The following is a 25195-nucleotide window of genomic DNA, read 5'->3' on the forward strand; positions in this document are numbered from 1 at the left end:
TATATGTGGAAACATCCTCACCACGTCCACTCTATCCAGGCCTTGCAGTATCCTGTAAGTTTCAATAAGATCCCCCCTCATTCTTTTAAAGTCCAATCAGTACAGACCCAGAGTCCTCAACCGTTCCTCATACGACAAGTTCTTCATTCCAGGGATCATTCTTGTGAACCTCCGCTGGATCCTTTCCAAGGCCAGCACATTCTTCCTTAGATACGGGGCCCAAAACTGCTCACAATACTCCAAATGGGGTCTGGCCAGAGCCTTAATCAGCCTCAGAAGTACATCCCTCGTCTTGTATTCTCGCTCTCTTGACAGGAATGCAAACATTGTATTTGCCTTCTTAACTGCTGACTGAACCTGCACATTAACCTTAAGAGAATCGTGAACAAGAACTCCCAAGTCCCTTTGTGCTTCTGATTTCCTAAGTATTTCCCCATTTAGAAAATAGTCTATGCCTAAATTCCTCCTTCCAAAGTGCATAACCTCACACTTTTCCACATTGTATTTCATTTGCCACTTCACTGCCCACTCTCCTAGCTTGTACAAATCCTTCTGCAGCCCCCTTGCTTCCTCAATACTACCTGCCCCTCTACAGGTCTTTGTATCATCTGCAAACTTAGCAACAGTGCCTTCAGTTACTTCTTCAAGATCATTAATGTATATTGTGAAACATTGTGGTCCCAGCACAGACCCCTGAGGCACACCACTAGTCACCGACTGCCATCCTGAAAAAGACCCCTTTATCCCCACTCTCTGCCTTCTGCCAGTCAGCCAATCCTCTGTCCATGCCAGGATCTTACCCTTAACACCATGGGCTCTTAACTTATTTAACAATCCCCTATGTGGCACCTTGTCAAAGGCCTTCTGGAAATCTAAATAAATCACATCCACTGGTTCTCCTTTGTCTAACTTCCTTGTTACCTCCTCAAAAAACTCCACCAGTTTTTCCATGCCTCCTGGGAACAAGGTCCAAGCGTAAAGGTAAGGATGCAGGGGCCTTGTCGCCTGGTAAAATGTATTGAGACTTCAATTGCATTATAATCAAATTTCTTTTTTTTAATTTAGAGTATCCAATTCTTTTTTTTTCCAATTAAGGGGAAATTTAGCGTAGCCAATTCACCTACCTGCATGTCTTTTTGGGTTGTGGGAGCGAGACCGACCCAGACACGGGGAGAATGTGCAAACTCCACACAGACAGTAACCCAGGGCCAGGATCAAACCCTGGTCCTCAGTGCCGTGAGGCATGAGTGCTAACCACTGCACCACCGTGCTGCCCAAGATCAAATTTCTAATTGTGAAATGGAACAAAACCAAAAATGCTGGAAATGCTCAATAGATTAGGCAGGGTAAGGGGAAGGAGCAGACAAATTAATTTTTCAGCTGCGTCTTGCGTGAATGAAGTAGTCCTGCTTGTATTTTCAGTTTCTGTTTCAAATTTTAGCTCAGCAGCTTTTTGCCTCCTGTGTACCCTTAAGTGACATTCTGTAGATTAACCTCATGCAATTATGTTATTTTCCTATGGATTAATATGAATTAATAATTTAAACACCGTATCCTGTGAATAAAAGCTATTAAGGTTGATTATATTACTTCTCCCGCAATTTCTTCAGTCCTGAAGATGTTTCATTTTGGATTATAGTGCCATGGCGTCAGGAGCGCTCTACTATGAAGCCAGTTGTTCTTTCTTTATATATCAGTCTAGATATTGAGAAGTGTATGTGTATGGGATATACACTTTCATGTTCGCACATTCATTTATACGTTCTTACATACCCTCTCTGTCTCATTCTCTTTCTCCCTGAACTCCACCACTACCTCCCCACCCCCTTTTACTTCTCATTCACTCATATTTTCTACACAGACTGGACAAGTGCAGCACCCTTGACAATTGCATCATTTTATCACATTATGCTTTAATGCTGAGAGCTGATACACAATTATTGTGTTTGATTTTTTATTCTTCAAAGCCTATAGACATGACAGATATTGAAATGTTGAAATTTAATACTAAATGGTATTTAAAGTTGACCTGTTGGAAAGATATTGAAATGGATTATGCCTTTTACCTTTAATGAATTGTGATCTTAACTTTGAGGTGCGAGAAGCATGCATTTAATTAAAAACTTTGAAAATTAACTTGAACCTAAATAGCAGATACTATAGCTAAAGTTTGCTTATAAAGAAATTGCTTTGAGATTACCACCTCAGGCAAAGACAAAATATGCTGTTGAATGAGTCACTGGGAGATGTAGTGATTCATGCTGTAGAATGCCCATTATTATGTTTGCACTTGTGAATTGGAACTGCAAAATTTCTCAGAACCCAAAGAAAAGTTTCATGATTACCGCTGAAATGTTGCAAAGATGTGTCTGCCCTTGATTAAAATTAAAGCTAGACTTTCACCAACCTTCCTTTTTATTGTTTGTGTTTCAATTATTGTGAAGTTGCATGTGATAGCTTTGGAGCCGAGGACTTGGAGATTTGTGCCTTGCAGGTGGCGGACAGGTTTTGGGGAGTCAAGCAGTATCTTACTCTCCGCAGGATTTCTCGCCTCTGACCTGCGCTTCTAGCCACAGTATTTATATGGATGGTCCAGTTCAGTTTCTGATCAATGAAAACCCCCATGATGTTGATTTAGGGGGATTCAACGATGCTAATGCCATTGAATTTCAAGGGACAATGGTTTGATTCTCTTTTATTGGCAATGGTCATTGCCTGGCACTTGTATGACATGTATGTTACTTGCCACTTGTCAGCCCACACCTGGATATTGTCCAGGTCTTGCTGCATTTGCAGGTGGAATGCTTCAGTGTCTGAGGAGTCGTGAATGGTGCTAAACATTGTGCAATCATCAGTGAACACCCCCACACCTGCCCATTATGTTGGAAGGAAGGTCATTGATGAGGCAGCTGACGATGATTCAGCCCAGGACACTGCCCTGAGAAACTGTGGTAGTGATGTCCTGAGACTATGATAACTGACCTCCAACAACCACAACCATCTTCTTTTGTGCCAGGTATGACTTCAACTAGTGGAGAGTTTTCTCCCTGATTCTGATTGGCTCCTTGATGCCATACTTGATCAAACGCCGCCTTGATATCAAGGGCAGTCACTCTCACCTCACCTCGAGATCAGCTCATTTATCTATGCTTGAACCAAGGCTGAAATGACGTCAAGAGCTGAGTGACCCTGGTGAAACCCAAAATGGGCGTCGGTGAACAGGTTATTGCTAAGCAAGTGTTACTTGACAGCACAATTGCATCACTTTACTGATGATTGAGAGGAGATTGATAGGGTGGAAATTGGCTGGGTTGCATTTCATAGATCATAGAATTTACAGTGCAGAAGGAGGCCATTTGTCCTGCTTTGTCCTTCTTGTTGTGCACAGGACATACCTGTGAAACTTTCCACATTACTGAGTAGATTGTCGTCTTGTAGATGTACCAGAACAGCATGGCTAGGGTACGGAAAGTTCTTGAGTACAAGTCTTCAGTATTATTGCCGGAATATTGTCAGGGCCCATACTCTTTGCAGTATCCAGTGCCTTCTGCTGTTTCTTGCTATCACGTGGGGTGAATTGAATTAGCTGAAGACTGGCATCTGTGATGCTGTTGATCTCTGGAGGAGAAGGAGGTGGATCATTACTTGCCACTTCTGGCTTAAGATTGTTGCAAATGCTTCAGCCTTGTCTTTTGCAATGGTATGCTGAGCTCCTCTATCATTGAGGATTGGGATATTTGTGTAGCCTCCTTCTCAAGTGAGTTGTTTAATTGTCCACTACCATCCACAACTGGATGTGGGAGGACTACAGAGATCAGATCTGATCAGTTGACTGTGGGATTGCTTAGCTCTGTTTATCACTTGCTACTTATGTTGTTTGGCATGCGAGTAGTCCTGTGTTGGAGCTTCACCAGGTTGGTATCTCATTTTTCGGTATGCCTGGTGCTGCTCTTGCATGCTCTCCTGCATTCTGAATTGAACCAGGGTTAATTCCGTGGCTTGGTGGTAATGGTGGAGTGGGGAATATGCCGGGCCACGAGGTTACAGATTTTGGCTGAGTATAATTCTGCCACCGCTGATGGCCCAGGGCATCTCATGGGTGACCTAAAATAATTAAGTAAAGATCCAACAACAGCATTCAAAGAGCATCTTTAGTGTTGTAAAACATACCAAGGCACTTCAAAGGAATTTTATGAAACAACATTTGATGCCGAGCTCAGACATCGAGGTAGATTCTAACGAGCCGATGAAGAAGGGAGGCAAGGTTTAGGGGGGGATTTCAGACCGAGACAGCTGAAAACACAGTCACCATGGGCAATGGGAGTGAAATTAGGGATCCACAGGATCCCAGAATTGGAGGAGCGCAGAGATCTTGGAGGTTTGCAGGCGGGACGCAGTTACTACAATGAGGAAAAGCAAGGTGAGGGCATGCTAGATTTGAAAACCCGGTTGACAATTCTGAAATTGAAGGGTCGCTAGACCAGAAGCTGATGTAGGTCAGCGAGCTCAGGAGTAATGCGTGAATCAAACTTGATACAATTTAGGGTATGGGCAGCAGAGTTTTGGAATGAGTCCATGTTCATGGAAGCTGCAAGGCTGGAGACTGGTCAGGAATAGCTGAGTCCAGAGGCAATAAATAACTTCATGGATGAAGGTCTCAGCAGCAGATGAGCTGAGGCTATTGAGGCTGTTGGCTGTTCGTGTGATTTATAATTCATGCTTGTCTTTTTATAATTGATCCTTTTGTGAATTTGTAATAGTAGATATTTAAAACGAAGATTTCCCTCACTCCCTCTAACCTATAAATAAATTAATCTAGGCAGCTACTATCTGCTCATCCTAATTGTTCAGTATTTATTTGTTTTTAACATTTCTCCTGTTGCCCTTTCCAGAAAACTAATAAAGTGCACCTTTGACATTCCATCCTAAAAATAAACCTTCCTCACTGACTGCCTTTCTTTAACTGAAGTTAAATAAATAAATAAACATGATACTATTGCAGCCACCATCTGCTCACTCCAATTTATTATTAATTTACCTTTTTGGTTGCCTGCTGGCCTCTTCCAAAAATCACTACTGCCTGAGTGTTCCTTTCCTACCCAGTCTAAAGATAGTTGCTGATGTTAAAGACTATTCATCCCTCTGTAATCCACCTATCCATCCAGTCAAATTCTAAAATCTCATTCATACAAATTTGGAGCAGGATTCAGCCCTTTGAGCCTGCAGTCCAATCAAATATGTTCATGATTAATTGATTGTGGCCTCAACTCCAATTTCCTATCTACCTCCAGTACCGTTTCACTCCATTATCAATTAAGAATTTAACTCGGCCTTAACTCGGCCTTAAAAGTATTGAATGACCCTGCACCATTCCTTGGGTAAAAGTTCCAAAGATTCGGGACCCTCAGACAAAAAAAAATCTGATTTCCCTCATATGGGCAGCACGATGGTATCACTGCTACCTCACAGTGCCAGGGACACAGGTTCGATTCTGGCCTTGGGTAATTGCCTGTCTGGAGTTTGCATGTTCTCCCCATGCCTGTATGGGTTTCTTCTGGCTGCTTTGGTTTCCACCCATAGTGTCTAAAGATGTGTTGGTTAGGGGGATTAGCTGTGATCAATGTGCAGTGTTATGGGAATAGGGCATGGGAATGAGCTGAGCTTTTGACAAAGAGTCATCGGACTCGAAACGTTAGCTCTTTTCTCTCCCTACAGATGCCAGACCTGCTGAGATTTTCCAGCATTTTCTCATTCGTTATGGGACTACTACACCTGGAAGTTCCTCTCCAAGGCACTCATCACCCTGTCGAAGAAACATATCACCATTCCTTCACTGACTTTGGATCCAAATCCTGCAGCTCTCTCCCTAACAGCATTATGGGTGTATCTACATGCAGAAAGTGCAGCAGTTCAAGAAGGCAGTTCACCACCATCTTCTCAAAGGCAATTGTGGATGGGCAGCAAATATTGGCCTACCCAACAAAACCCATATCTCATAAATTATTTTTTGTTTTAAACGTCAGTGGATACAGGCCCAATCTGTTCAAACTTCCCTCATAAGATAACTACCCCCAGGCATTAGTGGAGTGAACTTTCTCTGAGCTGCTTCTCACATATTGAAAACATTTCTGAAATAAGGAAAGATAAACTGTATACAGTACTGCATATGTGGTCTCACCAAAGCCCTAAAGAACTGCAACAAAACATCCTTATTTCCATTTCAACATTGAACTGTATCTGTAAAGAATCCAGAACTCTTCCTGGAAGTTTGTTGCATATGTTGCTCTACTCTGTCCCCTTGCTCAAGTCCCTTGCAATTTAATTTGAAGAACTATTCCAGGTTATTTTTCTACTCCCTTAGCTATGTTAAATAGTTATATAAGATCACCACTTAGATGCCTCCTTTCAAACTTTTTTTTCCCTTCTCTATTCTGAATATCAAATCTTGGTTGTGGCATGTAGTTCCAGGATATCTCACAAATAATCTGCAGCACCTTACCAATCACAATTTGTTGACAAAGGTCTTGTATTTATAAAATAGCATAACTCCTGTCTTTCCTTGAGCAATATCATTGGAATTCTGCTCAAATTATTTACATTAAATGTTTAAACTACACCAAAGAGTCCTTGTGCTTATAGGGAGTTTGTTTTACCATGTCAAGTGCGCATAATTTCTTCTTTCCGAACTTTTCAATCACCCTAAAACTGGGCTTATGGTTCACTTGATCCACTTCTTCTGTCCAACGTGTTCCACTGTGTTCTCTTCTTCATCTTGGGCCCTAGCTACGCCTCTTCAAACACTTTATGCATGTCAATTTAATGGCTCATTATTCCAAGAATGTAAATTTCACCTGCTCAAACTGGTGAAAAGGGGCTTATATGTGGGCCATTCTGTCAGCAAATAGTCTCGCTGTTAATTTAAAATAGTTCTCCATTCCTTTTACCTCTTTGCTGAAGCTAGTCAACGCTTTTTGAAGGTGCGAATGGAATACTGAGTAGAACCCTGTTTTCTCAGGGTTTCCATCAGTTATGCTGCATAATGTAGACTTGCACTTTGAATTCACAATCTCCACAATTGATTAAAACAGTTGAGCAACATGTCGGAGACACATGGGAAGAGAGAAAGAAACACAAGAAGGAACTGAAATGAAATTAGACTCTTTGGGTGAAATTCTCCGCCTCACACCACCAGTAATTGAATTCCCGATGAGGGGTCGAATCCAGCTTCGTGAAGGAAAACGGCGCCGATCAGTTTCCGATGCTCCAGCCCCCGACTGGCAGCAGGATCAATGTTCGTGCCTCGTGCCAGTGGGAGGATGCAAATGGATCACTAAGACTCATTTGTCGCATCCACCTAACCGGGCCAGGGGGCGGAGCATCGCAAAAGCAGTGGCACCCCGATTTCGGCGCAAACGGGGATTCTGCGGTTTGTGATTTTGCCATCGGCGACTGGAGAGTCCTGCCCCATTTTTTCCAATAGACCCAGATAACTATCAAGAATAATCAGCAACATCCGCTTGTATGTCATTTACAGTCCATTTTATTGCACTGGGAATGTATATTGAACATCTTACAATGAAGTTACTGTGAAAAGCCCCCAGTCGCCACATTCCGGCGCCTGTCCGGGGAGGCTGGTACGGGAATCGAACCGTGCTGCTGACATAGTGGCCTTAATCTTATCTCATGCTAATTTAGTTCAATGAGTTAACACTTGTTCTTGAGTTAGAACACCCTGGACTTAATTTCAGAACTTAATTGCGTATTTTAGCTGATACTTCAGTGTAATGGTGAAATGATAAATTGAGGTTTAATTTGCTGTTAAGATGGATTAAAATATCTCACTTCGCTGTTTGAAGAAACACTGTGAGTTATCCTAGCAACCTGATCATCAGTCCTCCTTCAATCAATATTATAACAAAACAAAATATTTTAATCAGCAGCTTTTTGACTTCAAATGTAATTTGTTAGATGTGCAGTGTTTTGTGACAACTTGATGGCACATGAGGCACTAAATAATTAGAACTTTTTTTTTACTATAATACCATGTCCATACCACAAGTTATGCTTATGAGATCCCCCTTCTTTCAGCCATGACAGCAACCCGTTACAAGAAAGAGAACATTGTAAGATGCATACATATGCATAAACTAAAGATGCATAAACTATTCACCGTAAGTAAGTAAACCTGAAGGGGGGGGGGGGGGTGAAAAAATAATAATACCCCCATTGTGTCATGTAACTCCAATTTGAATGAATCTTCCAAATTTTTCTCTCCAATACATTCCTTCCAATTCCCAATTAGAATTGTATTTTGCATGAAGAAGGTTTTCTTCGCATTCATCCAATACTTTTGTATTTTGATTGTGCTCCCTTCCCTTTTTGATTTAGCTTAGCTTAACCTCATGTTCCAGATTCCCCTCAGCCATGTTAGCCCTTCCTCAGTTCATTCCTTTTAAGGTTCAAAGACTAAATAATTCACCTTGAAGTGTTGCACTGTGTGGTAATATACTTTTAATTATTTTCCCTTCTTTGTTTACTTTCATGGAGAGGTGTTAAAATATACCTTTTCTTTGTTTTCTGCAAGTCCAAATGTTCCACAACCATAGGTGAGAGTTTCCATACAAACTTAGATTGCTGTCCAAGCAATCTGTCTCATGAAGTACTATTTGAAAAGGAGGTTCACAATATTTTGGTGTCTTGTGATACAGATCACAGAAGGCAAGCTTTCAGTTCCTAAATGAATACCCATCTGCGATCTATTACAGCATTGTATAACTATGGTATCTGGATAAGCAAGTGTCTAAGTATTCAATAAAGGTCGATTTTTAAATAAAATCAACCCAGTCAGCAGTCAAAATATTCATGGTATATACAAATCCCATTGCCGATACATGTACTGCGTTATACTCTGGAGACAGGTTCCGTGCACTCCAGCGTAAATTTCGGGGCAAACTTGCCTCAAGTTCATTGACTCGCCCCACTTTAATTATTTTGGCGACAGCGCTTTCAGTTGTAGGAGGCAGGACTTCTGTCCATCTCCAGGAGAAAACACAATCTCATAGAGCTGCCAGCCAATTTGAGACAGCTTTGTGCTACATCGGGATTGGTGGCCACTGTAGGTACTGCAGTAGGCCCGGGAAAAGAGGAAACCTGGATGATCCTAATCCCAGGTTATCCAGGATCTCATTGGCGTCTGATTGACTGGCCCCAATGAAGGGTTAGGGATCATGTTTGAGGAGGAGGGGGGGGGGACCTCCAGTTAGAGAAGGAGTCCAGAAAGGAGGATCCCCCCCCCCCCCCCCCCCTTCACTCACCAGCAGTCCTCAAGGTTAAAACTACTGGGTACACATTGGCTGCAGGCCTGTCCTGCCACCTGTTAAATTCAAACAGTGGTGGGATAAGGCCGGTAATTGGCGATTAATTGCCCACTTGAGGACCTCAGTTGTTCCACAGAGAAGCAGCTCACATGGCTCCTCTCTTATTCCCTCCCCCACTGCCTGTAAAATTGTGGCGCCACAATGACACAACACCATAACTTAAGGGTCCATCTGCCTGTTTACCTGGCTGCTGGTGGCCCATAAAATGCATCCCATTATGTTGCACTATTTTTAATGAATCTTGAAAATGTACATTTTCGCATTACATAATTCCTGCTTTGTGTTTTTCTAAAAAGAAAAATTACGTACAACAAATATTTAGAGCTCAATTTATAATGCAAAATATTCAGTACGCAAATAACTAGTCTTGTCTACATTCTCATGGATAGGGCATGTATTCAACATAGAATGTATTTTGCATTGTACCACACTTTGTGTTACAGTTGGACAAATTTATAATAATTAGATGAAGCTGTCAGAAACCAAAGAACACATGGAAAACTAAACAGCCCAAAAGAGGGTATCCTCAGATTTGGTTCTTCCATAAGTGTTTGTGGAATAGCTACTGAGCAGTTGCTTGTTTAATTGGCTCACCAATTAGATGCCTCAATCAACAGGTGCAACATTTGTGTCAAGACTCATTACCTTATTTTTGTGTATAGTTGTGATTTTCCAGTTCAATATGTCTTCTCATACCTTGGTCCCCTTGTGAATTTGGGGGAATTTATATCAATGACATCTTGTTTTAGTATTGTGTTCTGCCACATTTTCAACATGGGCAGCAGGTAGCATAGTGGGGCAGCACAGTTGCATAGTGGTTAGCACAATTACTTCTCAGATCCAACCCAGGTTCAATTCCTGGCGTGGGTCACTCTCTGTGTGGAATCTGCACGCTGTCCTCATGTGTGCGTGGGTTTCTTCCGGGTGCTCCGGTTTCCTCCCACAGTCCAAAGATGTGCGGACTAGGTGGATTGGCTATTCTAAATTGCCCTTCGTGTCCACAAATGTGGGCTTACTGGGTTATGGGGATAAAGAGGACAGGGTGGAGCCTTTAGTAGGGTGCACTTTCCAAGGGCCGGTGCAGACTAGATGGGCTGAATGGCCTCCTTCTGCACTGTAAATTCTATGATTCTATGAACATAGGTGGATAATTAACTGGTCTCACTGATACAAAACTACCTGTTGCAATACAACTTCCTCAGATATTTTGGAACCATTTATTTTCGTTATGTGATTTTTGTATGCAACTTCTTGTGAAAGGTTCAATACTTAAACAGCTTGTCTATAATTTCCTATGGAGCAAGTCACAAATAATGTTACTTTTTTATGGCAGTAAAAAAGGATGATGTTCAAACAGAGGAAAAAAAATCTGCTCCAATCAAGAAAAAAGTAAAAGAACTGAAAATCCTGGACCCGAAAACAGCTCAAAATTTGTGTAAGTGCTTTACATGCTTTCGATTTTTGGGCTAGCCGTGACATTTAGTGTATATTCAGCATTGCTTTTGTCAAACGAAGTGTTGTAGACCAGAATGACATGAGATACAAAGAGAAAAGATAAGTTGTATTTGTTAAAAGTTTGAAATTAAACCTAAAAATGCAAATTACTCTTACGACTCTTTCAGCCACTGACATGGCTCGTATTTTCTGCATTTTCCAGTTCTATGATGTTGTACACTGACCTTTTCAGCGATAACTATGATTTGTAAATGTATTGTCTGAAAAGTTCAAAATGCAAATTTCATGTTAAAGCAGCAATGCATTTTTATTTCATTCAGCAATATTCCTGGGATCATATCGCATAGCTTATGAAGAAATCAAACACATAATTTTAGAAGTTGATGAGGAAAAGCTCAGTGAGCCCATGATTCAGGTAAGCTTTGAAGTAAATTTTGCTTAGCTGCAGGTTCCTCAACATATCTGTCTCTGTTTTGCAAATGTTTTCACAGAATATGATGTTTATTTGTTGTGACACAATGGGGAGATTAGAACACTGTGGTGTAAACACACACAAAAGCATCATGCCAGAAATTCTTTCTTTCCCCCCAAAGGTTTATGAGTGCTTTGACCCAGTCTAAGGTATTCTTTCCAGTATGATTATTTCTGGAGTCTGAGTCAGTGGTCTGAGTTCTTCCAGTTCTCTTGCATTAAAAACTAAATGATATATGGTAATATATCAGGATTTTTTAAACTTAAATATTGAAAATTTTCAAAGTAAATCCTAGATTTTCAAAGGAAGACCAGGAAAATCCTGTTCACCAATGTTTTGTCCAATTCAAATATAATATAAATGCTGGAAAATGAAAAGGTTAATTGGGTGACAGTCCAAAAGATGTTCAGGCATTTCCCAACAGCAAAGCAGAAAATATGAACCCAAATATGTTTTTACGAGGTAACGGCAAAAGTATAAAATGTATGGAAATGGGTGAAATGTGGAAATAGATTTAAAACACATGGGATGAGAGAGAAAGCAAACAAAGGGTACTTTCTAAAATAGTTAGTAGGTTCTCTGTTTGTATCTTGCTCCCCACTCACCAATTTTTCTCTCATTTATATCCACCATTTCCCTTCTCTTTCTCCATATCTGAAGGCATGAAGCATTTGTAACAAGATAGATAATTAATGGCACAGGCAAAGAAAAATGGGTTTGAATAAATACCTATTACAGTGACCAAGGCTGGGAGTATTTGATATTTTGAAAAAAACAGCCTTAGTAATAAAGGATGACTTTTTTTTAATAAATGTTTTTTATTGGGTTTTTGAGCAAGGTATAATTACCGTTATGTACACAGAATAAGTACATATATATTTAGAAGAGAAGGGCACACCCCAACATAAAATACAATAAAATATGAAATAGAATAACTGGTAAGGTTGGGTGCTGGGGAGATAATTATAGTGTGCGATACTTGGCTGTGTTTTGTGTTGTTGTTGCCTGCTTCTCCCGGACGGGTCTCGCTGCCGTCCCGCGCTCTCCTCCGCTTCACTGCTCCTCCAGTCCTCCATCTTTATTTTCCTCGTTCCCCGCTCCTGGAGATGTCATGCACGTTTTGGCATCCCGTGCCTTCCTTCCGGCTCCTGTTTCCCCGCCCCACCCCGCTGGTTCCCCTCTCTTGTTCCCCCCCTCCCTCCACGGTTCTTCTTTCTTTCCTCAGGTTTAGCTGTCTCCCCCCCTCCCTCCCTCCCTCCCAGTCTATCTCTCCCTTTCATGACTTGGCTACCTTCCCCTGATTCTGGACTAATTTCCCCTGAGTCTTGGCTACCTGGCTATTCTTCCTCTTGTTCGTTGAACACAAACAGGTCCTGGAACATTCGCGTGAATGGCTCCCACGTTCTGTGGAAGCCGTCGTCTGACCCTCGGATGGCGAATTTGATTTTCTCCATTTGGAGAGATTCCCAGAGGTCGGACACCCAGTCTGCAGCTCTGGGTAGTGCTGCTGACCGCCAGCCAAACAGGATTCTACGGCGGGCGATCAGGGAGACAAAGGCAAGGGCGTCCGCCCTCCTCCTCAGGAATAGATCTGGCTGGTCCGAGACCCCGAAGACCGCCACGTTCGGGCATGGCTCCCCCCTCACCCCCACCACTTTGGACATTGCCTCAAAGAAGGCTGTCTAGTACTCCACAAGTCTGGGGCAAGACCAGAACATGTGGGCGTGGTTGGCCGGGCCTCCTTGGCACCGTTCACATCTATCCTCCACCTCCGGGAAGAACCTACTCATATGGGTTCTTGTTAAGTACCACTTTTAGCTGCGTCAGGCTGAGACTTGCGCACGTGGCGGTGCAGTTGACCCTATGCAGTGCTTCGCTCCAGAGTCCCCACCCTATCTCAATCCCCAGGTCATCCTCCCATTTCTTTCTTGTTGCGTCCAGTACGGTGTTGGCCCTTTCTGTCAGTCGGGCGTACATGTCACTACAGTTTCCCTTGTCTCGTATGCTTGCGTCCAGTAGTTCTTCCAGTAGTGTCTGTCGTGGCGGTTGTGGGTACGTCCTTGTCTCCTTTTGTAGGAAGCTTTTAAGCTGCAGATACCTTAGCTCGTTCCCCCTGGCTAGCTGAAATTTCTCTGTCAGTTCGTCCAGTGTTGCGACCCTGCCGTCCGTATATAGATCCCTGTCTGTCAGTGTCCCTCCGTCCTGCCTCCACCTTTTGAAGGTGGCGTCAGTCAGTGCTGGTGTGAACCTATGGTTGTTGCAGATGGGAGCTTTGTCCGACATTTTGTACAGGCCAAATTGCTGCCGCAGTTGGTTCCAGGATTGGAGGGTGGCTGTCACCACTGAGCTGCTGGAGTATTTTTTGGGTGGGGATGAGAGTGCTGCCGTGGCGAGGGCCCGGAGGGAGGTCCCCTTGCAGGGGGCCTCTTCCGCGCGCACCCACTCGGCCTCTGGCTCCTTGATCCATCCCCTAATTCGCTCGGCTGTCGCCGCCCAGTGGTAGGATTGTAGGTTTGGGAGGGCTAGCCACCCCCTGGAGTTTGTTTTTTGTTGGACCTTCTTTGGGATCGTAGCATTTTTACCCCCCCCCCATACAAACGCCATGATTAGTTTGTCCAGCGCTTTGAAAAAGGCCTTGGGGATGTAGATCGGCATGGATCTAAACAGGAAGAGGAACCTGGGTAGTACGTTCATTTTGATCATCTGGACTCTCCCCGCGAGGGAGAGTGGGAGTGTGTTCCATCTTTGCAGGTCCTTTTTTACTTCCTCCGTCAGACTGGTGAGGTTCCATTTGTGGATCCCTTTCCAGTCATGGGCTATTTGGATCCCCAGATAGCGGAATTTGTGTCGGGCTTGTTTAAACGGCAGCCCCTTTAGTGCTGCCCCCCCCACTTGCGGGTGTACTGGGAAGATCTTGCTTTTGCTCATGTTGAGTTTGTAGCCCGAGAAGGCTCCAAACTCTTTCAGGAGCGCAATGATTCCGCCCACGCTGCTCTGTGGGTCCGAAATGTAGAGGAGCAGGTCATCTGCATAGAGTGAGACTCTGTGCTCTCTGCCTCCTCTTCGGATCCCCCTCCAGATTTTTGCTGCCCTGAGAGCGATTGCTAGCGGTTCGATCGCTAGGGTGAACAGCAGCAGGGACAGTGGGCATCCTTGTCTGGTGCCCCTGTGCAGTTGGAAGTATTGGGAGTTGGTATTGTTGGTCTGTACGCTCGCCATGGGAGCGTTGTATAGGAGCTTTACCCAGGAGGTGAACCCTGTTCCAAGCCCGCTCCAGTACCTCAATGAGGTATTTCCATTCGACTCTGTCGAAGGCCTTTTCTGCGTCCAGGGAGACGATCACCTCTTGTGTTCTCTCCCCGGAGGGGGTCATTATCACGTTCAGCAGGCGCCTGATGTTCGAGTAAGCTGTCTACTTTTGACGAAGCCCGTCTGTCCTCTGTGACCACCTCAGGTACACAGTCTTCTAGCCTTTCGGCTAGGATTTTGCCGTCTGCGTTCAGCAGTGAGATGGGTCTGTATGACCCACATTCCGTTGAGTCTTTGTCTTTCTTAGGTATCAGCGAGATTGAGGCCTGTGCTAGCGTGGGTGGCAATGTGCCCCCAGCTAGCGAGTCTGTGAACATCTCCCGCAGGTGCGGGGCCAGCGCTGTCGCAAATTTTTTGTAGAAGTCTGCCGGGAATCCGTCCGGTACTGGCGCCTTCCCCGCCTGCATGGAGCTAATGCTGTCCATGATCTCTCCCAGTGCTAGTGGTGCTTCCAGGCCCCGTTTTCTGCCCTCCCTCACGACTGGAATGTCCAGTCCATCAAGGAACCGTTTCATCCCAGACTCCCCCCTTGGGGGCTCTGAGGTGCACAGCTCTTGGTAGAAGGCCTTGAAGGCTTTGTTAATCTTTTCTGGTTCTGTTTCCAACATGCCTCCTGTACTCCTGATTTGTGCAATTTCTCTGGTGGCTGCCTGCTTTCTCAGCTGGTGTGCGAAGAGGCGGCTGGCTTTGTCTCTGTGTTCGTACAGGGTCCCACATGCCTGGCGGAGTTGGTGCACTGCTTTCCTGGTGGAGAGCAGGTCAAAGTTCCTTTGTAGCTCTTTCCTCTCCGCCAGGAACTCCACGGTCGGGGCCTCTGAGTATTTACGGTCTACCTCCAGTATGGAGTCGACCAGCTGCTGCCTAGCCACCCTTTCCTCCCTATCTCTTTGCGCTTTGAAAGCAATGATTTCCCCTCTTAGTACGGCCTTTAGCGCTTCCCAGAACGTGGAGGGTGAGACCTCCCCGTTTTTGTTGTTCTCCGTGTACTCTGCTATGGCCCGCGCTATCCTTTCGCTGAAGGCCTTGTCAGCTAGTAAGGCACCGTCCAACCTCCATGTGGGGCGCTGGGCCCTGCCCGTCTCTAGCCGCATGTCCATGTAATGTGGAGCGTGGTCTGATATCACAATTGCGGAGTATTCCACTTTGTCTTTCCCCACCACAAAGAAGTCAATTCTGGTGTATACGTTGTGTACTGGGGAGAAGAAGGAGAATTCCTTCTCCCCCGGGTGGGCAAACCTCCAGGGGTCCACTGCTCCCATCTGCTCCATAAAGTGACTGAGTTCCCTTGCCATGCTTGAGGTTTTCCCCGTTTTGGGGTTTGATCTGTCCGTCTTTGGATCCTGTACACAGTTGAAGTCGTCCCCCCCATGATTAGTCGATGCGTCGCTATGTCCGGGATTTCTGCCATGGTCTTTTTGATTAAACTTGTGTCGTCCCAGTTGGGCGCGTACACGTTGACTAGAACTACCGGTGCCCCATCCAGGGCCCCGCTGACCATGACATACCACCCCCCTGGGTCTGTAACCGTCTTTGTCGCCCTAAACATTGTCCTCTTGCCGATCAATATCGCCACCCCCCTGGCCCTTGTCCCATAGCAGGAATGGTAGGTCTGTCCCACCCAGCCCTCTCTTACCCGCAGTTGGTCCTGCCCACTCAGGTGTGTCTCCTGGAGGAAGACTATGTCGGCCCTCATATTTCTTAGGTGGGTGAGGACTCTGGATCTCTTCACTGGGCCGTTGAGTCCTCTTACGTTCCAGGTGACTATCCTGGTGGGGGGCTTCTGCCCCTCGCTCCTGTGGGATTAACCATACTTATCTGATGGACGAGCCCCTGCCCTCCGGGTTTTCCCTTTGTTAGGAGGCCGTCCAGGATGGCCGCTGTCGCAACTCTCTCCATGCGGTCGGGTCTCTGCGCTCCGGGGTTTCCCCTTGTCCCGGGGGCACCCGCCATGGCCGTCCACTGTGTGTCCGCCACACGGGTAGTCCCCTGCACTCTGGGGGCCCCCTTCGCCCACAGACCGTACTGGGTGGGTGCTTGCAGCAGTTCTTGTTTCGAGCCCTTAGTTGTGGCACTTTGTAGCCCTGTTCCTTTTCTAGCCTCTTTTGTCCCTCCTTCCCTGCATTCCCCCTCCCCGGTCTCTCGCTCCCTGTGTACCCCCTGCCCCGGTCTCTCCCTTTTCCCTCCTCCCCCGTATGCCCCTCCATTGCCCCTCTTTCCCCTGTTCCTTTCCCCGTTCGTTTGCTCTCCCGACTCTGATGGGTGTTCCCCCCCATCCCCTGCCTGGCGCCTTCCCCCCTGTTGGGGGTGCGCTGCGGCCCTGCTTTGTTGCGTGCCCACGGCGCTAGCTTTCCTGCTAGTACGGTGGCCCCCCTCTTGGGGGTTATTGTCTCGCTTCTCCCCTGCCTGGCCTCTTATGTTTTCTGCCCGCTCTTCCTCCATCCTACCCTGCACCCCTCTCACCTGCTCTCCCTTCTCCAATACTCTCGTTCCCTCGTGCTGGGGCCTGGCCTCCCACCTGGAGCGGTCCCCCGGGCAGTGGTTTGCTTTTTGTTCAGGGTGTTCTTGCCGTGGCGGGGGGTCTGGCATTGCCTTACCCCTCCCCACCCCCCCGTCGGCGTGCCGTTGCCCCTTGCCAGGAGCCCCTCGTCCCTACCCTCGCTGGTGGTTTTCCAGCCCGTGCTCCTCGACTAACTTGTTTGCCTCAGCGGGGGCTGTAATGAAGTGTTCCCTGTTTTGGTATGTGACCCAGAGTTTCGCTGGGTACAGCATACCAAAACGCACATTGCTCCTGTGAAGAGCTACTTTTGCTCTATTGAACTCTGCCCGTCTTCTGGCTATATCTGCCCCAATGCCCTCATAAATTCGAATGGCGTGTCCTTCCCATTTGCAGGCTCTATTTTTCCTGGCCCAGCGCAGGATTGTCTCCCTATCCTGGTACCGGTGCAGTTTAGCTATGACTGCTCACGGGTGGTCTCCTGCCTTGGGCTTCGGGCGCAGCGACCGATGTGCTCTGTCAATTTCTGGTGGCTTGGGGAAAGTTTCCCTCCCCACTAAGTTGCCCAGTATCTCAGCCACGTATGCTGTGGGGTTTCTACCCTCGATCCCCTCTGGCAGGCCCACTATCCTGACATTTTGCCTTCTCGAGCGGTTTTCCTGGTCGTCTGCTCCCCTGTGTTGTGCCCAGTCTCGTCACCTCCCTCTCCAGGGCCGTGACCCGGTCGCTCATGTCAGTCGCTGCTTTCTCCAGCTCCTTAATGGTCGCCTCCTGGGCTTCCAGTTTCTCCCCTTGGGCATCCAATTTCTCCTCTAGTCAGGTCAGGGCCTGCTGCACCCCTGACATGGCCCTGGCTACTGCTGCTTGCACTGCGGTCTCTATGTCTGCCTTCGCCTCTGCCTTGTTTACCTGCTGATGCTCCCTCAGCGCCTCGGCAAAGGCTGCCTTCCAGTCCCAGCTCCCACCTGGCCCCGGGAGAGAGAGCACCTGTCTGTCCAGCTCTTTTTGATGCGGTGATACTTCCGTTCTGTAGCCTCGTGTGCGGATTCGCTCGCCTAAGCTGGCTCGCCCATTGCCCCGTCTGCCTCTGGTGCCCCTTCTCCCTCTGCTTTGGCTCCCTTCTGGCATTTTTTCTCCCCCTTCCCTTTCTTCTTTTCTTCTCCCCTTGTTTTTCTTTTCTCCCCCCCCCCCCCTTTTCCGCACCCTATTTATAATTTTTTTTTTGTTTCTTCCCTTTTTCTTCTCTCCTCCCTCCTTTCCTTTACCACTATTTTTTCTCTTTTATAGAACTCCTTTCAGGTGGGCTTACTTTGGGTGAGAAAAGAGAGCGCAAAAAGAGAGAAAATAATATATTCTCTCCCCCCCCCACTCCCCTCTCTTTAACAGTTTTCTTTTCAGAGTTTTGTTTTTGTAAAAGTTCTTTTTTTCTTCCTTTTCCCTCACTCACCCAGGGTAGAGAGAGAGAGAGAGAGAGGCTTCTGGTCCGGAGTCCCTTTGTTCCTGCCTCGTGGTGGTCACTGCCGGTTTTGGGGGGGGTGGGGTCGGGTCGGTCCCCGCTGCTCTGTCCGGGCTGCCGCTCGTCGCACCCCGCGCTCTCCCGGTGGGGGTGGTTGGGTCATTGGTCGCTCCCCCGCCCCCTCCTCTCCGCAGGCTCAGCCCCGCTTTGGTCCGGGCCGCTGCCGCTCCGCTCCTGGCCTGCGCTCTGGTGCCGTGTGGGGGGTGGACCTGCTGCTGCCACCGCCGCCAGATCGCTCCGCCGCCGAGGTTCCCCTTCCACCAATTTCGCGGGGGGGGTTTGTATCTTCCCCTTCCCTGCTCTTCCCGCTGCGGAGAAAAAGGCCCCGACCTCGTAGCCCTGCTGTGTATGACCCCTTTGATGACATCCCTTTTTTGGTATATTTCACATACCAAAACGCGGGTTGGAACCGGCAACCTGCGCATGCGCGGATGACATCAGAGATGCGCCGGTCGGGAGTCATTTCCGGCGCGATGAGGTCGTGGCTGGGAACGACGGGGGCCCACTCCTAGCCCCCAGGGTGGGGGTGAATTACAGCCCTGCTGTATATGACCCCTTTCTGTACGACCGCTCCGCTCGCCGACCGGAAGTCCTCCGTAATAAAGGATGACTTGAGGATAGTAATGAAAAGGGATCTTGGTTGGAAAATCAGGAAATAGAACTAGTATGGATGAAAAAATAAGAAACAACAAGGGACAGAAAATACTGATGGGAGTACTTTAATGACACCCTATTTTTCATTGTCGTGTTAGATAGAAAATAATCAAGAAATAACAGAAATTTGTACGAAATGTACTGCAATGTTTGTTGGAAACTTAAATCTTCATAAAGACTGGAAAGATCAAATTGGCAAAAGTAGTTTGGAGGAAGAGCTTACAGAATGCATTTAAGGTAGTTTCTTAGAAAAAAAATATTGTGGAAGCAACTGACTACAATGAAACAGGGTGAATTAGTAATTTCATGGTAAAGAATCGTTTGGGGCACCAATGATAACGGGGTTGAATTGATGCACTTAATTCAAAATTGGAAACTTGAGCTTCAAAAGACCTGTTACATGTGTATGAGGAGAAAGTTAGTTAAAATCAATGTAGCAATTGGATTAAAAGATATAATGTTCAATAAGAAATGGAAAACATTTTAAAAACTGTTTAATCAGTCTCAATAAATATATATTATATTGAGAAATAAAATTTCTACAGCAAAGTGATCAATCGGTAACTAATTAAAGAGGTTGAGGATGATATTTGATTATTGTAAAGTTGTCAAGAGTGTATATGGCATTTGTGACAGGGCATGTCTCTCATGGATTGTTGGGCAGAATTCTCCGCTCCCCACGTGGCGTGGGAGAATCGTGGAAGGGCCTCCCGACAGTTTTTGCGCCCCCAGCGATTCTCTCCCCCCCCCCCCCGGCTGGGAAAAATCGCCGCTCGCCGTTTTTCATGGCGAACGGCGATTCTCCGAGCCAGATGGGCCGAGCGGACGGCCCTTCACGCCCGTTTCACCACGGCAGCAACCACACCTGGTCGCTGCATTCGTGAAACGGGGGCCAGATGCCCGTTTGGGGCATCCAGGGGCCCGATTTGGACGGGAGCACCGCGACTGTGCTCTGGAGGGGACAGGCCCGTGATCGGTGCCCACCGATCGTCGGGCCTGCGTCCAAACCGGACGCACTCTTTCCACTCCGCTGCCCGGCAACATCAAGCCACGTCTTGCCGGGCAGCGGTGGAGAAAGACGGCACCGCGCATGCGCGGGTTCGTGCTGTCTGCGTGCTGATGTCATCCGCGCATGCGCGGGTTGGAACCGGCAACCTGCGCATGCGCGGATGACATCAGAGATGCGCCGGTCGGGAGTCATTTCCGGCGCGATGAGGTCGTGGCTGGGAACGACGGGGGCCCACTCCTAGCCCCCCGAGTGGGGGTGAATTAATTGCGGGGAGCGGGCCCCGAGGCCGTCGTGAACCTCGGCCGAGTTCACGACGGCCTCTGCGATTTTTGGACCCAGCGGAGAATTACGCCCTGTTATCTTCAAACATCAGCAAAGATATATCATATGAAGATATCACACCCTCAACAAATTCACTACATTTTCATCATCTTACACAGATGTTGACCAGTACTCATCACTGGTTTGATTCATACCTAGCACAAAGCAAGATGCTTGTGGTTGTTGCCTGAGGTCCAACCCTGTTCATCAATGAACACCTGGACAACACTCAGGTTGGGATGATAAGTGACAAGTAACATTTTGCCACACAATTACCAAGCAATGGCCATCTCCAACAGGAGAGAGTCTAACCAATTTCCCATGATATTCAATGGCATTACCATTGCTCAATCGCCCAAGAATTAACGGAACTGAAAATTCACAATTCCCCAGACTTGTTGATATACACCGTAGGCTTCTAAAGGAGGGGGCTCCATAAATTGTGGATGCTTTGGTTGTGATTGCCTAAACTTTCCCAGATTCTGGAATGACCCCAGAGAAAATGGAACGACAAGACAGTTAGCCTGGCTCTAGTCTTCAGGAACATGCTGGAATCCATTGATAAGGAAGCAGCAAAAGCACACTTTGAAGATCATATGATTAGTCAGGTTTTATGAAAAGGAGAATTGTTTGTTAAATCTATTAGTTTTTGTCAATATAACTAACAGGATATGTAATGTTAAATGAGTGAATGTAGCATATTTGGATTTTCAAATGGTATCCTGTTTAGTATTTGAGAATACGTCTCTGTTGGTGAAGCACCAAGTGATGTATAGTGATGTCAGCAGTTTTGCAGTTCTCCATCTTGGATTGTTTGAGCAACAGCTTTTAACAAAATCTCTCATCGTGTTTGATAGAATCCAGAGTGTGAGTACCTTCATACGTTTTCCCTTTGCAGCTCCTGTGTAGTTTTCTACCTCAAATGAACAGATTGTTTACCATGAGGAAAAGGTTTTTAAAAAATTATTGATAAAGCGACTCATTGCTTTTAGGGGCCCATTGAAAGGAAGACTCTTCTGATTGGCATCTGTACAGTTCAAAGAATAGGTACAGGGAGCTGTTATTTGCCTGTGGAGATTGAATTTCAAGTGAGGTAGATGGGGCCGACCATCCTATATTATTTTTCATAACTTAAAATCATAAAGACCAAATTTTTAAGGTTAATTTTGCTCTGGAAACAAAATAGTAAGAAATTGGGTACAAGTTTTTCAACCAAATATTAATCTGATTGAAATCTTCACTTAACAGTCCACCAGACTTGGGCAGCACGGAGGGGTGGTGGTTAGCATTGCAGCCTCACAGACACTACTGGAAGACCTACTGGACGCAAGTATCCTAGAGAAAGGGAACTGTAGCGACATGTATGACCGACTGGTAGAAAGGGACAACACCGTACTGGACGCAACAAGAATGAAATGGGAGGACGACCTGGGGATGGAGATAGGGTGGGGACTCTGGAGCGAAGCACTGCATAGGGTCAACTCCACCTCCACGTGCGCAAGGCTTAGCCTGACGCAACTAAAAGTGGTACATAGAGCCCACTTAACGAGAAACCGTATGAGTAGGTTCTTCCCGGAGGTGGAGGACAGATGTGAACGGTGCCAAAGAGGCCCGGCCAACCACGCCCACATGTTCTGGTCTTGCCCCAGACTTGTGGAGTACTGGACAGCCTCCTTCGAGGCTATGTCCAAAGGGGTGAGGGTGGAGCCATGCCCGATTGTGGCGGTCTTCGGGGTTTCAGACCAGCCAGACCTATTCCTGGGGAGGAGGGCGGACGCCCTTGCCTTTGCCTCCCTGATCGCCCGCCGTAGAATCCTGTTTGGCTGGCGGTCAGCAGCACCGCCCAGAGCTGCAGACTGGCTGTCCGACCTCTCGGAATCTCTCCAAATGGAGAAAATCAAATTCGCCATCAGAGGGTCAGACAACGGCTTCCACAGAACGTGGGAGCCATTCATGCAATTGTTCCGGGACCTGTTTGTGGCCAACGAACAAGAGGAAGAATAGTCGGGTGGCCAAGAATCAAGGGAAAATGGACGGGAATCGGGGGAAGGTAGCTGGGGGGGGGGGGGGGGGGGGGGGTTCGTTATGGGGGTTTGATGGCAAGCTAAGGCCCAAAACCAAACTATAAATAAATGCCTATAAACATGTGCCTCGGCCATATTGGGGATTGTAAAATATGTATGCCGGCTAAAGGGGGCGGCCACAATTGTTATTATGAAGGTGCTTACCTGTAAATATATATGTTAATTTTTGCGTGTTTTTCTTTCTCTAATAATTTGTAATATGTTGTATATAAAATATGAAAACTCAATAAAAAAAACATTAAAAAAAAAAGAAAGCATTGCAGCCTCACAGCACCGAGAACCCGGTTTCGATCCCGGCCCCAGGTCACTATCCATGTGGAGTTTGCACATTCTCCCCTGTGAGGGTCTCACCCCCCAACCCAAAGATGTGCAGATAGGTGGATTGGCCACTCTTAATTGCCCTTTTATTGGAAAAATTTAAAAAATCACAGCAGTCCAGACTGAAAAATGCAGAGATCGTACAGAATTTGCAGAAAAGTCTGTTTGTTCTAAATATAGCTGTAGATGGTAGCTATTTCGACAGCAAAATACAAAGAAGAGTTACATTATGTAAATTAGCCCACGCTCTAAATCTTTACATAGAACATAGAACATAGAACAGTACAGCACAGAACAGGCCCTTCGGCCCTCAATGTTGTGCCGAGCCATGATCACCCTACTCAAACCCACGTATCCACCCTATACCCGTAACCCAACAACCCCCCCTTAACCTTACTTTTATTAGGACACTACGGGCAATTTAGTATGGCCAATCCACCTAACCCGCACATCTTTGGACTGTGGGAGGAAACCGGAGCACCCGGAGGAAACCCACGCACACAGGGGGAGGACGTGCAGACTCCACACAGACAGTGACCCAGCCGGGAATCGAACCTGGGACCCTGGAGCTGTGAAGCATTTATGCTAACCACCATGCTACCCTGCTGCCCCAACTCTGACTTTGTGCAAATCAATTTTTGCTTCAAATTTTTTCTCCATCCAACCCCCCAACCCAACTGTTTATTCTATTTTCTTGTGCCTGGAACAGTGGATTGGCTAATATTGATAGCTTCTCCACAATTACTGCATTCTGTGATTGATATTAACAATAGAATAATTAAAGGGGACAAAACCCTCTCTTTCGACTTGAACATGGAAGGCCATTCTGCTTTGTTATTCTCCATCTTCTACCCAATCCGAGAACTAATAATATCTGCCCAACAATGGCAACAAAGTTTTAGTGATAGTAATAACTGCTAAATAAATGAATTACCTTTTGCTTAACAGCTCGCTGCTCAATAACCTGATGGATTCAATATAATGGGAGAGTCAAGTTTCAATACACTTCCACATATAATAATAATATAATGATTAGTTTGAAGATAGCTATAGAGAATGATGGGTCTGGCCCAAAAGTTTAAATTCTAAAGTGGTGCAAGGTTAATTCTGATGGTATTAGACAGGAACTTTCAAAAGTTGATTGGAGGAGTCTGTTGGCAGGCAAAGGAACGGCTGGTAAGTGGGAGGCTTTCAAAAGTGTGTTAACCAGGGTTCAAGGTAAGCACATTCCTTTTAGAGTGAAGGGCAAGGCTGAAAGAAATAGGGAACCCTGGATGACTCGGGATATTGAGGCCTTGGTTAAAAAGGGCGACATGCATCGGCAGCTGGGATCAAGTGGATCCCTTGAAGAGTATAAAGTTTGTCGGAGTCGTGTTTCGAGAGAGAAATCAGGAGGGCAAAAAGGGGAAATTAGTTTGCTTTGGCAGGTAAGGCAAAGGAGAATCCGAAGAACTTCGACAAATACATAAAGGGCAAAAGAGTAACAAGGGAGAGAGTAGGGCTTCTTAAGGATCTACAAGGTCATCTATGTGTGGATCCACAAGAGATGGGCGAGATCCAAAATGATTGTTTCTTATCGGTATTTAATGTTGATAAAGGCATGGATGTTAGGGAACTTGGGGAAGTAAATAGTGATATCTTGAGGAGTTTATGTATTACGGAGAAGGAGTTGCTGGAAGTCTTAAAGCGCATCATGGTAGATAAATCCCGGGAACCTGATGAAATGTATCCCAGACGTTGTGGGAGGCTAGGGAGGAAATTGCTGGTCTCCTCGCAGAGATATTTGAATTGTCAACTGCCACAGGTGAGGTGCCTGAAGATTGAAGGGTAGCAAATGTGCCTTAGTTTAAGAAGGGCCACAGGGAAAAGCCTGGGAACTGCAGACCGATGAGCCTAACGTTGGTGGTGGATAAGTTGTTAGAAGATATTCTGAGAGACAGGATCTACAGGCATTTAGAAAGACAAGGACTGATTAAGGGCAGTGAGTGGAAGATCATGCCTTACGAATTTGATTGAGTTTTTTGAAGGGGTAAGCAGGAAGGTAGATGAGGGCAGTGTTGTCTACAAGTACTTTAGCAAGGCCTTTGACAAGGTAATGCATGATAGGTTGTTGCATAAGTTTAAACTTCACAGGATCCAGGGTAAGGTAGCCAGTTGGATACAAAATTGACTTGATGACAGAAGAC

The 25195-nt window shown here is 46.2% G+C and overlaps 1 protein-coding gene across 4 annotated transcripts in view; it reads left to right on the forward strand.

Annotated features, from left to right (window-relative positions):
* The window catches only part of diaph2 (diaphanous-related formin 2), an 878670-nt gene that overhangs the window by 471933 nt on the left and 381542 nt on the right, over positions 1-25195 (forward strand). For all 4 annotated transcript variants that reach the window (XM_038775000.1, XM_038775001.1, XM_038775002.1 and 1 more), the window contains 2 exons: positions 10711-10812; positions 11153-11247. In XM_038775000.1, coding sequence (XP_038630928.1) covers positions 10711-10812; positions 11153-11247 — 197 coding nt within the window. The remainder of the gene's footprint in view (positions 1-10710; positions 10813-11152; positions 11248-25195) is intronic.

This window comes from Scyliorhinus canicula, chromosome 17, assembly GCF_902713615.1.
Source record: "Scyliorhinus canicula chromosome 17, sScyCan1.1, whole genome shotgun sequence".
NCBI classification, from domain to species: Eukaryota; Metazoa; Chordata; class Chondrichthyes; order Carcharhiniformes; family Scyliorhinidae; genus Scyliorhinus; species Scyliorhinus canicula.